Source organism: Equus przewalskii, chromosome 1 (genome assembly GCF_037783145.1).
Source record: "Equus przewalskii isolate Varuska chromosome 1, EquPr2, whole genome shotgun sequence".
Taxonomy (NCBI): domain Eukaryota; kingdom Metazoa; phylum Chordata; class Mammalia; order Perissodactyla; family Equidae; genus Equus; species Equus przewalskii.
This window is the reverse complement of record NC_091831.1, coordinates 106,288,389-106,301,464: the sequence shown is the minus strand read 5'-3', so window position 1 is coordinate 106,301,464 and position 13,076 is coordinate 106,288,389. Positions and strand designations below refer to the sequence as shown.

General features: G+C 49.3%; 2 protein-coding genes and 1 long non-coding RNA gene across 5 annotated transcripts in view; 1 reads left to right on the top strand and 2 right to left on the bottom strand.

Annotated features, from left to right (window-relative positions):
- LRRK1 (leucine rich repeat kinase 1) overlaps positions 1-2,590 on the bottom strand; it is a 121,204-nt gene extending 118,614 nt beyond the window's left edge. For both annotated transcript variants that reach the window (XM_070620299.1, XM_070620307.1), the window contains exon 1: positions 2,421-2,590. The gene's annotated coding sequence lies outside the window, so the exon portion shown is untranslated. The remainder of the gene's footprint in view (positions 1-2,420) is intronic.
- Positions 2,591-2,650: 60 nt separating this feature from the next.
- LOC139083482 (uncharacterized) overlaps positions 2,651-13,076 on the top strand; it is a 34,766-nt gene continuing 24,340 nt past the window's right edge. Inside the window, exon 1 of the long non-coding RNA XR_011540228.1 lies at positions 2,651-2,842. This is a non-coding gene — a long non-coding RNA (uncharacterized lncRNA). The remainder of the gene's footprint in view (positions 2,843-13,076) is intronic.
- ALDH1A3 (aldehyde dehydrogenase 1 family member A3) overlaps positions 5,484-13,076 on the bottom strand; it is a 37,575-nt gene continuing 29,982 nt past the window's right edge. For both annotated transcript variants that reach the window (XM_070620324.1, XM_070620334.1), the window contains one exon: positions 5,484-7,356. In XM_070620324.1, coding sequence (XP_070476425.1) covers positions 7,284-7,356 — 73 coding nt within the window. In that variant the 3' untranslated portion in view covers positions 5,484-7,283. The remainder of the gene's footprint in view (positions 7,357-13,076) is intronic.

Here is a 13,076-nt window from a genome sequence, read left to right as displayed (position 1 = left end):
ACAAATGTTTTTATTGGGCCCTTTCCTTGAGGAATGAACTTTACGAGCTCATGAAACTTACAGCTTGTGGGAAGGGCAAGGTGACATACTTGCTGTAAAGTTTCCGACAGGGAAGAAACATAGGAGACCCTGAGCCTGCTCACCTGTCTTTTCAGGAGGCTTGGAAAGGATTGCCAGTACCAAAGAGCCGGAAGCTACTTGCAAGTGAAGCATGTCAGAAATGCTCATATCGTTCAGCTCTTTTTTTGAATCAAAAGCTGGTTGAGATGGTTGGCCCATGGTGCTAAACACGCCTTTGGCATTATTAGCCTCTCTTAACCAGTACTGGCTTGCCTACAAAATGTGTTTAGTGGATTTGTGGACATCAAAATATCATGGAGCTGCACACTGGTGAAATACACCGTTCTCAGTCCTGGATGAACACCCAAGAAGTCCCCAAGTTCTCCACACCTTCTCCCTCGGACCCCCAGAAGTCCCTAAGTTCTTGATCACCGTGGCCTTCTGATCCTCAAATGTCCCCAAATTCTCCATCACCATCTCCTCTGACCCCCAGAGGTCCCCAAATTCTCCAAGGGTTTGGGAACAGAAGCCCTTCATGAGTCTGAAACCACAAACAAGTTAAGGGTGTCCATTCACCATTAGGTCTATATACCAGGATGCACTAGGCATCTCCTGGATGGTTCTGGAAGTCAAGATGCAGCAGTGAGCAAGGTAGGCATGTAGGAACAATCTCTGACCCCTGGAGCTCCAGTGGAGACCTCCAGGTAATTAAAGGAGAAATCAAACAGATAAAGTAGGAACACACACAGACAGTGGAGACTGCAAGAAGGATGCAGAGAGACGGATGTGAGAGAGAGGCTGGGTTTAGAGACGGTGGCTGGCCAAGTGAAGAGTCAGGGGGCAGCACTGCAGAGGTCACGTGCTGGAGAGGCAGATGGGCCAGGGTAGCTGGGGGGCAATGCCCAGGTGGTCTGAGATGGCAAAGGCTGGATCAACTAGGGGGTGTGAGGGGAAGGAGGTCTCCTGGATTTCATGCCAAGCAAGCACAAGGAAAAGCTAGTGAAGGGTTCCAAGCAGAGGAGCGACACTCTCTGATTTACCTGTTCTAAAAAAACAGTCACTCTGGCTGCCAACATAAGAGAAAAAGACACTAGTACCTTGGACTAGGGTGGGGCTGTGAGAAAGAAGGCGACAATGGACCCAGATACATGTTGGAGGTAGACCCAACAGGACTTGCTAACAGACTGAACTCAAGGAATGAGGGAATGGGATGGAGGATGACTCCTAGGCTTTTGATCTGAGCAGCAGAGTTGACTATGAAGCCACTTGCTGAAATGTGGAAGCCTGGGGAGGGAAAGGTTTGGCAGACCCTCAAACCTCCTTTATGGACAAATTAGGTGTGAGGTTTGGCTGTTTTTAACTTAATTTTTATTCTTCCAGGACATAAACAAAGATAAAGTCAAACCACAAAAGGCATTGAATGTCAACGTTTCCCAAAATTGTGCATGATCTGGCTGAGCCTTCAACGTCCGGTGAGTGAGCGGCAAACTCTAACAGTGGTGTATTTGGTGAGAGGCACGCTAAACACTAACTCCAGGATCCCATTTCTCCACCTCTCCGACCTCTGCAGGGGGACGTGCTTGTGGGAGAAAAACTTCGCGGCTTCAATCCCTGAAGGGGCAGGTTGAGCTGGCTGCAGAGGTCCCCAAATTCTCCGTCACTATCGCCCTCTGACCCCGAGGTCCCCATATTCTCCATCAGCATCGCCCTCTGACTCCCAGAGGTCCCCAAGTTCTCCATTACGACCGCCCTCCGACCCCCAACCTCCCCAGGCTCCCCTCCTGCCCCCCCGCCCCGCACTCCTCTCCCGCGCCCGGGTCAGGGAAGGCCGCCCGCTGAGACCGCGGTAGAGATGGCGGTTTTCATCCGACCCCGCCAGAGGCGCGACCCTTGGGCAAGAAGCACACCCGAGACCCTGAGGAGGGTGAAGGCGCGCTCGGCCATCTGTAATCCCCAGGCCTCCCCCGGGCAGAGGGAGACCCCTGTGCAGTCCCTTCCCAAAACACATGCACTCACACTCACACTCGATCGAACCCGCGTACACGCGCCCATACGGCCGCCCCAAGACGAAGGAAGGAGTTTTCTCCAAAGCGGAGGAAACATGTAGACGCCCTGGTGTATTTTCCTACTTTTGTTTCTTGCCTCTGCTCCCCCAGCCCGACCCGGTCCCGGGCCGGGTTTCGGGGTTCCTCTCACGGGCCCCGCACGCCCCCCGCCCCGCGAGCGCGGCGTGGGGCAGTGGGCAGTGAGACGGGGGTCGCCCCGCGCCCTCGGCGGCCCCTGGGCAAAGGCCGCCACGCGGACCCGCTGCAGGAGGCGGCCAGGCCCCCGGACGGGGCGCCGGCCCGGGCAGCGCTTACCTGCGGCGGCGGCGGCGGGGCAGGGCCGCGGGCGCTCCAGGACGCGGGTCTGGGCGCGCGGGCCTGGCCTGGGGGACACCAGCGGGTCGGGGCCTGGCCGTGCCACTGCCCTCCGCCCCCCGCGCCTCGGGCAGCGCGCGCCGGGCCGGGCCGGGCCCAGACGCACTTCCTCAATCCTGGGCCGGCGGGCGGGCGCGGAGGGCGGGCAGCGGGCGGCGCGAAGAGCGCGCAGGGCAGGAGTCGGCCGCCGCTGGTCCTCCCGGAACCCGCGCGAGGCGTCCCGGTGGGGCCCGCCTCAGTTTCCCTAGCCGTAAACCGTGGACGATCAAATTCACCGCTCCCGCCCAGGAGACGACAGGGCCCTCGGGCCCTTCCAGCGCGAAGTCTGCTCCAGGTCTGGGTACCCCCTCTCTCCACGCGAGGTAGGCACAGCGATAAGATTGGCGGGTTCTCGGCTCAACCCAGTTTTCACGGTCTCTCTGTTCTGCTCAGCAGCAAAATCTGCGGATTAACCTCTGACTTGTATGTTGGCCGTGTACTCTGTCAGTAAACACTGAAAAGATGGGGAATATTCATTCATTCTTTATAGGACAGTATAGAAATGGGTATTTTTAAAGCTTTAATATTCTGCAAACCGCACCCCCTCCACCACATGAATGTACTAATTATGGATATATGCAAAGATGCCGCTATTTGGTGAGTCATTTTAAATTGGGGTTTTTTGGGGGGATAGATAAAACATGGTAGAATGTTGGCAATTTATAACATTTCAATCTAACATAAGGATGTTCATCACACCATTGAGGCCATTCTCCAAAAGCAGACCATAAAGATGCACGTCTGTGCTGCAGGCAGGCCTCAGATTCGGCTCCAAGTGCCCGCCAGGAAAAGAGAAGCCTGCTCAGAAAAAGCAGACGGTTCTGCACCCTGGCATGACCCGCACCCTGGGCTCCTCTCATGTGATGTCAAGATTGGAAAATTCCCAGGAGTTAGCACGAGGCACAGGTACAAATCGCTACCACTCTCACTGTCATTTCATGAAAACAGAGCAGCCGCAGGGCCCCCACACCACCTCGTGGACACTCTGGGCGCAGAGGCCACTTGGAGCGGCTATTTGGGCCCCTGGTTGGCGAGGGGACCACCGGGCAGCTTTGCTGTGCTCCCAAGAGGCTGCCCTTCCAACTCTCCCGCCACGGGAAGCCCTTCTACAACGGTGAGCGCGGTTTTGCAATCCTGTCCTCACCCCTCTGCGGTCCTAATCCAGTATGCAAAAAGCAGCAGTATGATTGCTACCGAAAAGTCCCTAATAATTTGCAGGGCGTGGTGTCCGCGGTGCTGAGTGAACGCCGCGGCCGCGGGCTGCGCCTCCAGGGCGCGCGGCCCCGCCATCTAGCGGCACAGTGAGGAAGCGCAGGCCCAGGGCCCGGGCAGACACTGGAGGGGACGTGGCCCAGGCCCATGTGGGCAACTCAACTTCCCTTTTAAATGAGCTTGGGAATCGGCTAGAAAATATCTCCAACGTAGGAAACAGCCGGGATGCTCGACACAAGGGTGGCCTGTTTCGAGCTGGTGATAGCCTAGCACTGAATTCTCTCTATTAGGCGTGCGTCAGTCACAGGTTTGCATGGGGTAGTTCTTCACAGGTCAGTTACGGTTTTTTACTGCTGTTTCTTGACTCCCACTGACGCGTGGTCCTCTAACTTTTGCTCTGCGCCTTACCAGATTCTCAGCATTGCATGTTGGAATGACCCCTGCTAGGGTGGGGTCAGCTGGAAGCTACTCCCTGGCCTAGCATTTCTGCCTTCTGAAGGCATAGTGGCTGACTGCCCCCTCGGTGTCTTCTAGTCATCTTTCTTCAGCTGGGTACTCGGTTTCCTTAGACATTCCTCCTTGGACACTTTTTTTTAAAGGTCCCTCATTATCCACCTTCAAGCTCAAGTCAGCATGTGCTAGGAGTAAAGAGAGAAGGAAGTAAGGGCATTTCAAAGGGTCCACTCTTAGAGAATGTGCCCATCTACTGCACCCCACCCCTACAGGCACACAAGTGCACACGTGCACACGCACACACACCACAGCCGGTCTGTGTCTCCAGAATGGTTCCCTTCACAGAGTCATGCTTTGGCAAATCAAATGAAGGAAACTGTCATTTTCCTAGAATTTTCTGCTCACATTTAGACTGAGAAACGGGCAGTTTCTAGGTACATTAATGCACAGAGAAGAGCATACATTAACAGCGATCTGATCCAAGACTCCCCTAAGTCTTCTCTTAAAGGGTGGTGCTTTGTCGCTGCATGGCTGAAGAGATCTGGACTGTCCACATCAAATGCACAGGTTGAACCTGGTGGACCTAACCAAGTACAAGGAATGTTCTTGATCTGACCTCAGTGTCAGCTCACAGCTTGGTGACTGAGGCCTCTTGGTTTGAAGCCTTAGAAACTTTAGGTAAGTTCAACCCAAACGCCTAGATCCTCATGGAGAAAAATCACAAAAATGGATACTTGTGCACACGGTGGGGGGATGGTTTTCCCTAACTTCCCATGCAATCCTCCCTATCATTTTCCACACTCATGTCCTCATTGTTCTATGATAAAAAGAGATTCAGGCAGCTTAGATGACAGCTTAAATGTCACCAACAAAGATGAGAGTCTCTGAGATGGCCTCCCTGCCTGGTCTACCCCCAAACCACAGACGTGGGTTGCACTCAGGCTAAGTGCTTGGCCTGATGGACTGAGCAAATGTAATTTTATTCTTAAGTAATTGGTACTGCTCTATTACAAGCCATAGTGTACCGAAGGTCTAAGAAAGAGAAAGTCAGTCACAGAATTAAAAGATGGGTTTGGTCTTTAAATAAAGAAACAAACAGGGGCCAGCCGGTGGCGCAGCGGTTTTCACATTCTGCTTCGGTGGCCCGGGCTTCACCCACATATAAGGTAGAGGAAGATGGGCACCGACGTTAGCTCAGGCCAGTCTTCCTCAGCAAAAAGAGGAAGATTGGCAGCAGATGTTAGCTCAGAGCTAATCTTCCTCAAAAAAGAAAAGAAAAGAAAAGAAAAGAAACAAACATTTCTCAAATATCCAATTTTATTTTATCATTGCTGCATTGTTGAACACAATCTGCAGTCAGGATCAGAATTCCCAGGCCAATAGATTTTAAAACTCTACCACAGGAGTAAACCATAAAAAGAAGTGAAATCTAATACTATATAGATTTCCATTTCTAAATACAATATATTACAGAAGGTTAAATATATCACCTCTGTGTACTTACAACTATAAAAAGATACATTAACTATACCAATTATAAATAATGTAGCATTTCATATTAAAGTCATTATTGTACAATGAAAGAATAAGAACCTTCTAATGCATTACTATCAAGGTTAGTGTCTATAGTTACTTGAGATAAAATCCTGAAAATTCAGTGTATGAAGTCAAATCCTGATTTAACAAGTTACTCATAGTGTAAGTGATGTGTTAATTAATGGAGAGAAGGTGAATTGTGTATTGCATATTTCTGATAAGAATAACTCCATTTCATATATGACTTTCTTTATACATATGCTGTTTTCGACACAGACCTTCATTTTATTATTGCTCCCCACAATTTAATTCTCAAACATAAGCACCATTAGAAAAGTACTAGTTAGTAATAGTAAAAGTATCCGAATAACACAATTTAAGTTTGGTTTTGTCTTTTTTAAAGCTATATGGGAACGCTTGTAGTTTTCCAAGTTGAAATATGGAATTGCACATCATTTGGATTCACAAAGGAGAAAAGACAAACTCACAACCTGTTAGTGCAGAACTAAGGCCACTTTAGTAGGAGACCCAGTTCCTCCATGGAGTCCGGGTGTTATTTGTTAATTAATCACTAATTAATATCAAAATAGGACTTGAAAAACCAGGGCTGTGTTATAACAGCAATCTTTCCAGTTGTGAATATTTTACTAATCTAGAATGGATAACCAAACTGGAGAAAAGAAAACTATATAGGCTTAGCATAAACCAAAATGCATGTGATAAAAATGCATAATTTGTAAAAGTGAATTACGGCTCTAATTTCTAAAATTCGAGACTCAATTATCCTAGGATTTGCTATGCTGCTGTAGTGTCAGAGCACTGGGTCCTTAGCAGTGATGGTGACACTAGGATGTTTTCTACCTAAGAAAGTGCCTTGGTTAAGGTAGACTGTGACATGGTTTTGGATAAGCTCTTTGAGCTGTTGACTCGGTCACATTCCAGAGGCAGTATTGATTTGAAACTGAGTCCTATGGTAAGGTCAAGATGCAGTCCTCAAAGACCCATGCCCGTCCATGGCCAAGGCCTCCAGTCCCCTTCTATGGCACACGCTTCCCCAAAGCTCCCCACATCAGATCCTCGAAATCCTGTTTGTTTGTTTTTTTTTTAACTTAGTGCTAATCCTTTCCCACTGAATGGTAGGAGGGCTTGCCCTGTGGGCAGGGACCCTGAGGAGACCACAGGGGCAGGGCCCTGTTTGCAGAACATGCAGGGAGTTTTTTCCAAATTCTTACTGGAGTCAGAGTCAGCAAAGCATTTTTAAGCAAGTGCTGGACACTTCAAATACCACTTTCTGTTGCAAAGCCCTGAGCCTCTTTGCTGTCCCTGGGGCTTGGTGGCAAGGGGAGAACAGAAAAGACCCATTGCTCCATCCCCAAATCCACACACAACATCCTGGTCAATAAAACAGGAGTGTGAGAGGAAACACAGATTGTTCCAATCCAGTAGGTTTGAAGTCTCCAGAAGAAAGCATCCCGGGAAGGTCAGAAATGCGCTTTTTTCTTCGGCAAGTTTGATCTGCCACATTCAGCTGTCGAACTTTGGAGGAAGGGGGCCGCCTCTCCTTCAGGGGTTCTTGTCATCGAGTTTGATGGTGACAGTTTTCACTTCGGTGTATTCGGTCAGAGCATATTCACCTCTGTGATCACAGAAAAGAGGAGAATTCAAAATGGGTGGTGCTGTGGGACCCGCATCCCAGTCTGGATAGGTTAGTGTTCTGTCGGGCAGTCTGGAGTTTACACAAAAGGTCACAGTGCAATGCCCCGATAGAATAGTGGCCAGGACTATAGCACCATTAGTAAGTTTAAGTAACTGGATATGGAACAAGTTTAAATATCAAGTTTTTTGTGTGTGAAGCTTTTGAAATCTTCAGAAGGACTAAGGGCTTGCCTTTAAAGAATAAAGGGAATTAAAAAGAAGAGGTGATTTCTCTGGGTGGGGGAGTAGAGAGCTAGAAGAGAGGGTGAGCAAAGAGGGTGCTGAGGAGCAGACATTACACTGGGTTTATAACATTGGCAATTTGGAGCCACTTGAAGAGACAGAAGAGGCCGAGGCCCAAAGCTGTTGACTGGGGATGTGGCCAGAGGATCTACAAGGGGCAGGGACACAGAGGGCCTGGAGCTGGCCTTGGAGCACGTGAGGTGGCCTGGAGCAGGGAGGGGAGCAGACATTAGCAGAGACTGGTCACAAGGAGACCACAGTCTTGGAATTAGCATCTTAGGTATATGCCCTTTCTTTAGGTCCTGCAGAGCCCAGGGGACCCGTCTCAGGCGTCATAGGCCATCCTCAGGGCAGCTCCCCTTCTGAGAACTGAGAGGCAGCTTTGGATGGATTTAAATGCCTCAACAGCATGTGCTGTGCTGTCAAGCAAATCAAAATGTATACTTGTTTAGGAAAACAGGTGGAAGCAGAGGTGGCCACTGGAGGTTCTGTAGCTAGAAAGACTTGAGACAGAATCCCATCTCATCCCTTAGCCCAGTGCTTCTCAAAGTGTGGGCCCCAGACCAGCAGCAGCAGCCTCACCTCAGAATTTGCTCAAAATGCAGATTCTCGGGCCTCCCCAGATCTACTGTGGTAGGCAGAATAATGCCTCCTCTCACACACAAAAACCTGTGAATATGTTAGGTTATGTGGCAAAGGGAAATTAAGGTTGAGGTGGAATTAAAGTTGCTAATTAGCTGACCCTAAAAGAAGGAGGTTATTCTGGATAATCTGGGTGGGCCCAGTGTAATCACAAGGATCCTAAAAAGTGGAAGAGGGAGGCAGAAGAAGAGTCACAGGGAAATGAGACACACAAGTAGTTTCAGAGGCACGCAACATTGCTGGCTGGGAAGATAGAGGAAGGGACCACCAGCCAAGGAATGTGAGAAGCCTCTAGAAACTGGAAAAGGCTAGGAGACATGTTCTTTCCTAGAGTCTCCAGGAAGGAACGCAGCCCTGCAGACGCCTTGCTTTTAGCTTGTGAGACCGTATCAGATTTTTATCCTACAGGACTGTAAGATAATAAATTTAGGCTGTTTAAGCCACTACCTTTGTGTTAATTTGTTGTAGCAGCAATAGAAAACTAATGTACCTACTGAATCTAGGGGCAGGGCCCAGAAATCTGTGTTTTAACAAGTAACAACCCAGGGGATTCTGATATAGCTTAAGTTGGAGAACCACTGGATTAGAGCGAGGTGGCTTCAGCAAGTTCTTTGCCTTCCCTGACTCTCAATTTCATCATCTGCAAAATGGGAATACCATTACCTCCTTGTAGTTATGATTAGAGATGATTCAGATAGAGCATCTACTGTGTGCTACGTAAAAAGTGAATGGTAAAGAGTAATATTATTATTTTATTATTAATATGTCATGGAGATTTCTTGGTAGTTTCTTAAAACAAATAGTTTAAGAACCCACCGTAACGAATGAATTATTTTGTAATCTTTTCTAAACATGACGCAGAATATAAAAGCCACACACAGAATGCTACATTCAACTTTTGTAGAGGAGAAACTCCATTCCAAAAAAGCCAAAGACAAATGACAAACTAGAAAAAAAATTACACTGACAACCCTATGTGAGAAACAGAGTGCTGTTTTCCTTAATATACAAAGAGCTCTTACAAATCCCCCCCAAAAACCAAAAACAACCAAATGGAAAAATCAACAAAGGACATGAATAGGCAGCTTGCAGAAAAAGAAACATAGATTCCCAGTAAGTGTGAAAATGGTGCTCAGCCCCCTCACAATTAAAGAAATGCAGGGGCTGGACCTGTGGCTGAGTGGTTAAGTTCGCGCGCTCCGCTGCAGATGGCCCAGTGTTTCGTTGGTTCGAGTCCTGGGCGCGGACATGGCACTGCTCATCAGACCACGCTGAGGCGGCGTCCCACATGCCACAACTAGAAGGACCCACAACGAAGAATATACAACTATGTACCGGGGGGCTTTGGGGAGAAAAGGAAAAGTAAAATCTTTAAAAGAAATGCAAACCCAAAGAGTAGGGAGCTCATTTTTCATGTGGCACATTAGCCAATTTTAGGAACTTATTCTGAAAACAATGTCCCACGAGGGCACAAAGATTATGCACAAGGGAGAACATCAGCATCCTTTGTAAAAGCAAAACCCCTCGGAAATAACACGGAAGTCCAACAATCGGAAACGACCAACGAGAGGGAAGGCAGGATAGCCAAAGCCCATTCTTAAAAGCAAAAAATAGTTTGCTCTCATTTCACTTGAAAACCAGAAAGAACACACATATTTATGTCCATCACATGCATAGAAAACGCACAATAACCTTTAAAAGTGAGCATATAGTATTGCATTGTAAAAATTCAAAGTAGATAATGAGTTATCAACTTAGTAAAGGAACAAAAAGCAAACCAAGTGATGAAATCATGTTGAGTTAGCGCATGGCCACTAAATCCAGTATTAAATCACCCCTGTAAGACTAAGTGCAGGAATCACTTCATTCTTTCTATTCCTGCATCACTGTCCTAGTTCAAATTCTTGCCTCCCTTATTCAACCCACTGGGGTGTCTCTGAACTGGCTTCTCATCCAGTCTCAACTGCCTTGGTGTGCAAGGCCATCCATGAGCCAGCCTTTCTCCCAGCAGAGCTCCAGAAGTGGGAGGGGAGAGGGACCGCGACGGCACTGTTCACTGCTGTAGGCTCAGAGCCCAGCATGTGTCCAGTGCATCAAAGGTGCCCCACAATATTTGCCAGGTGAATGAATGAGCAAACAAACAAACTGAAGGACCGCACGGTGGTGACCTCTAACAGGTGGGATTGAGGGTCAGGGGAGCGAGGCCTGGACTCTCCACATGTCTCTACAGTGTGGATATTTTTGTTATTGTATTACTTTTATTGCAAAGCAAAACAAAGAACTAAGAAAAGCACCCAGGAGGAAGAGAAATTGCAGGCTTCATCCTAAGACCTGCGCAGGAAGAGATCCTGGAGGCGCCTGTGGGTGGGCGGCGGACAGCCAGCGGAGCCCAGGCGGCTGGGGCCGGGGAAAACCATGGAATCCACCGCACAGTGCTCCAGCATGAAAAAGGGGAACTTGGTGCAACATGAAGACATTCATCAGAGACAACTGAAAACGGAAATTGGTTTTCAAGGCATTTTCCAGGCCCCTTGTGAATTATGTTACTTTATCAAAAGTCTTGGGAAAATATATGCCAAGAGTCAAAAAAACAGACATTCAAAAAAGTCCCAATTGTGGCTAGCTGGCAGGATGACACAAGGACCGTGTTTAGCGAATACGCACCCACCCTGTTCTGTGCTGGGTGGGGGGCTGCTAAGGAGCTGAAGCACTGTCAGGGGTGGGAAGGGAGACGGAGGTGACGTCGGTGAAGAAAGCAATAAGCAAATAGATGGTGTGAGTCAGTACACACTAGATGTCAGGTGAGCCCCACACATTCTTCCCGCAGCTTTGACACCCAAGGACATCTGCTTTGGGGACTGAAATTCTTGCTGGCGGAGGAGGCTGTGCCTAGCCTCTGGGGGTGGACTTTGTGGGGTTGACTGGCTGACTGGTTGAAGGCAGCAGGTCAGAGGAGACAAATGACCATGAGTCCCCTGGCTGGCTTCATCCGAGGGGGCTTACAGAGGTGACCCCTGCTGAACAAGGCCCTGTGGTGTGGCAGGTTGAAGGGCTCAATCCCAACTCTGTCGCTTACTGGCGGTGTGACCTGGGAAGGGCAGTGGAACCTCCCTGGCATCCCTGGGTCTCCCCCTCTGAAGACAGGGGTAGCTATAGTACCCACCTACAATGGACTGAATGCTTGCGTCCCCTGAAATTCATACGTTGAAGCCCTAACCCCAATGTGAAGGGATTAGGAGGTGGGGCCTCTGGGAGGTGATTAGGTCAGGAGGGTGGGACCCTCATGAATGGGAATAATGCCCCTATAAAGGAGACCCCAGGGTGCTCCCTTGCCCCTTCCACATGTGAGCACACAAAGAGAACATGGCCATCTACGAACCAGGAACGGGGTCCTCGCCAGACACTCAGTCTGCCAGCACCTTGCTCTCGGACTTCCAGGCTCCAGAACCGTGAGAAATAGATGTTGTTGTTTAAGCCACTCAGTCTATGGTGTTCTGTTCCAGCAGCCTGAACGGACTAAGACCGTCTCATAGACTGTTATGAGGATGGCATGCATTAACACATGCAGAGCGCTCACACAGAACCTGGCCGAGTCCGTGCTCAGCTAATGCCAGTTTTTGCCAGTGCTATTGCTGTTGGGGGGCCCTGGAGGGGACCTGGGTGACTCTAGCTCAGGCCTCATGTCCCTTGTGGGTAGGTGAGCGTGCAGACCTAATGAACAGAGGCTCACAGACTGCAATGCAAACAAGCCACTCAGGGGAGGAAGTGAGGTGTCTGCAAAGGGCCTCCATGGCCAAGAATTTACTGAGGTTCCATGCAGGGGAAGCCATAGGAATTAGGGGGAGACCAATGGACACACTCTACTCAGATATTCAGCTGGCTCTGGCGTACTTGCCATGAGTCAGGAATGGACTAGAAAGAAGGACTGAGATCGGGGAAGGAAGCCCAATTCCATAGAGACTGGGCAAGAGCATTTTCTCAGGGATGGAAGCCAGCCTTGTTCTTCCATAAGATCTTTATGAAGAATCTGGACAGGGAGCTGCCCAAAGGCCGCGCCAAGGCCCAAGCAGAGGAGAAGCATTTGGGTGTTCCCACTGGAAGATGAACAAACAAGTACGAGGTAATGCGGTTATATATAAATAATACAAACTGTTTAAATAAAAGAAGAGCTTGGAGCCCTTCAAGATGTCCCAGGAATGGCCTTGTATGTTGTCACAGATAGTCCCTCTGGGAAGATTGATCCTACAAGCTGTTTGTCCACAAAGCCTAATAAAACCCCAAGTACCACCAAGAAGGATACGGGAGAGAAGGCAGCGTCCAGCTGGAAACCACAGCGTGTCCACCCCCAGAACACTCTGTCCAGCTCTGTGCCTGGGCCTTTCATCTTGGGCCAGACACAAGAAGGCCTGTCCATTAGTCTATGCCTGTGGAGCTCATCTTCCCAACAGGCAAAAAAGAAAGGAACCGTGAAGGAGTACGTGGTGGGTTTGAAGGAGCCATGGAGGCCCAGCAGGTGATGCTGCAGTATGCTTCCCAAAGAGGCATTGAGAAGGAGCCAGAGTCGCCTTGGGTCTGTCCCAAGGGCCTCTGCTGGGCTCAGAAAGCAGGGGGCCAGAGCTGGAGCGCCCCCGGGGAGAAAGCCTATCTTCCTTGCTGAGGGCCAGGGTTTGTGTGAGTGATTACATCCTCCGCCTGGCAAAAAAAGTGCACTTTTCAGTTCTGCCCCTATCTTCATCCAGCAAGCCTATGTCAAGTATCTACTGAAAACACCCTCAC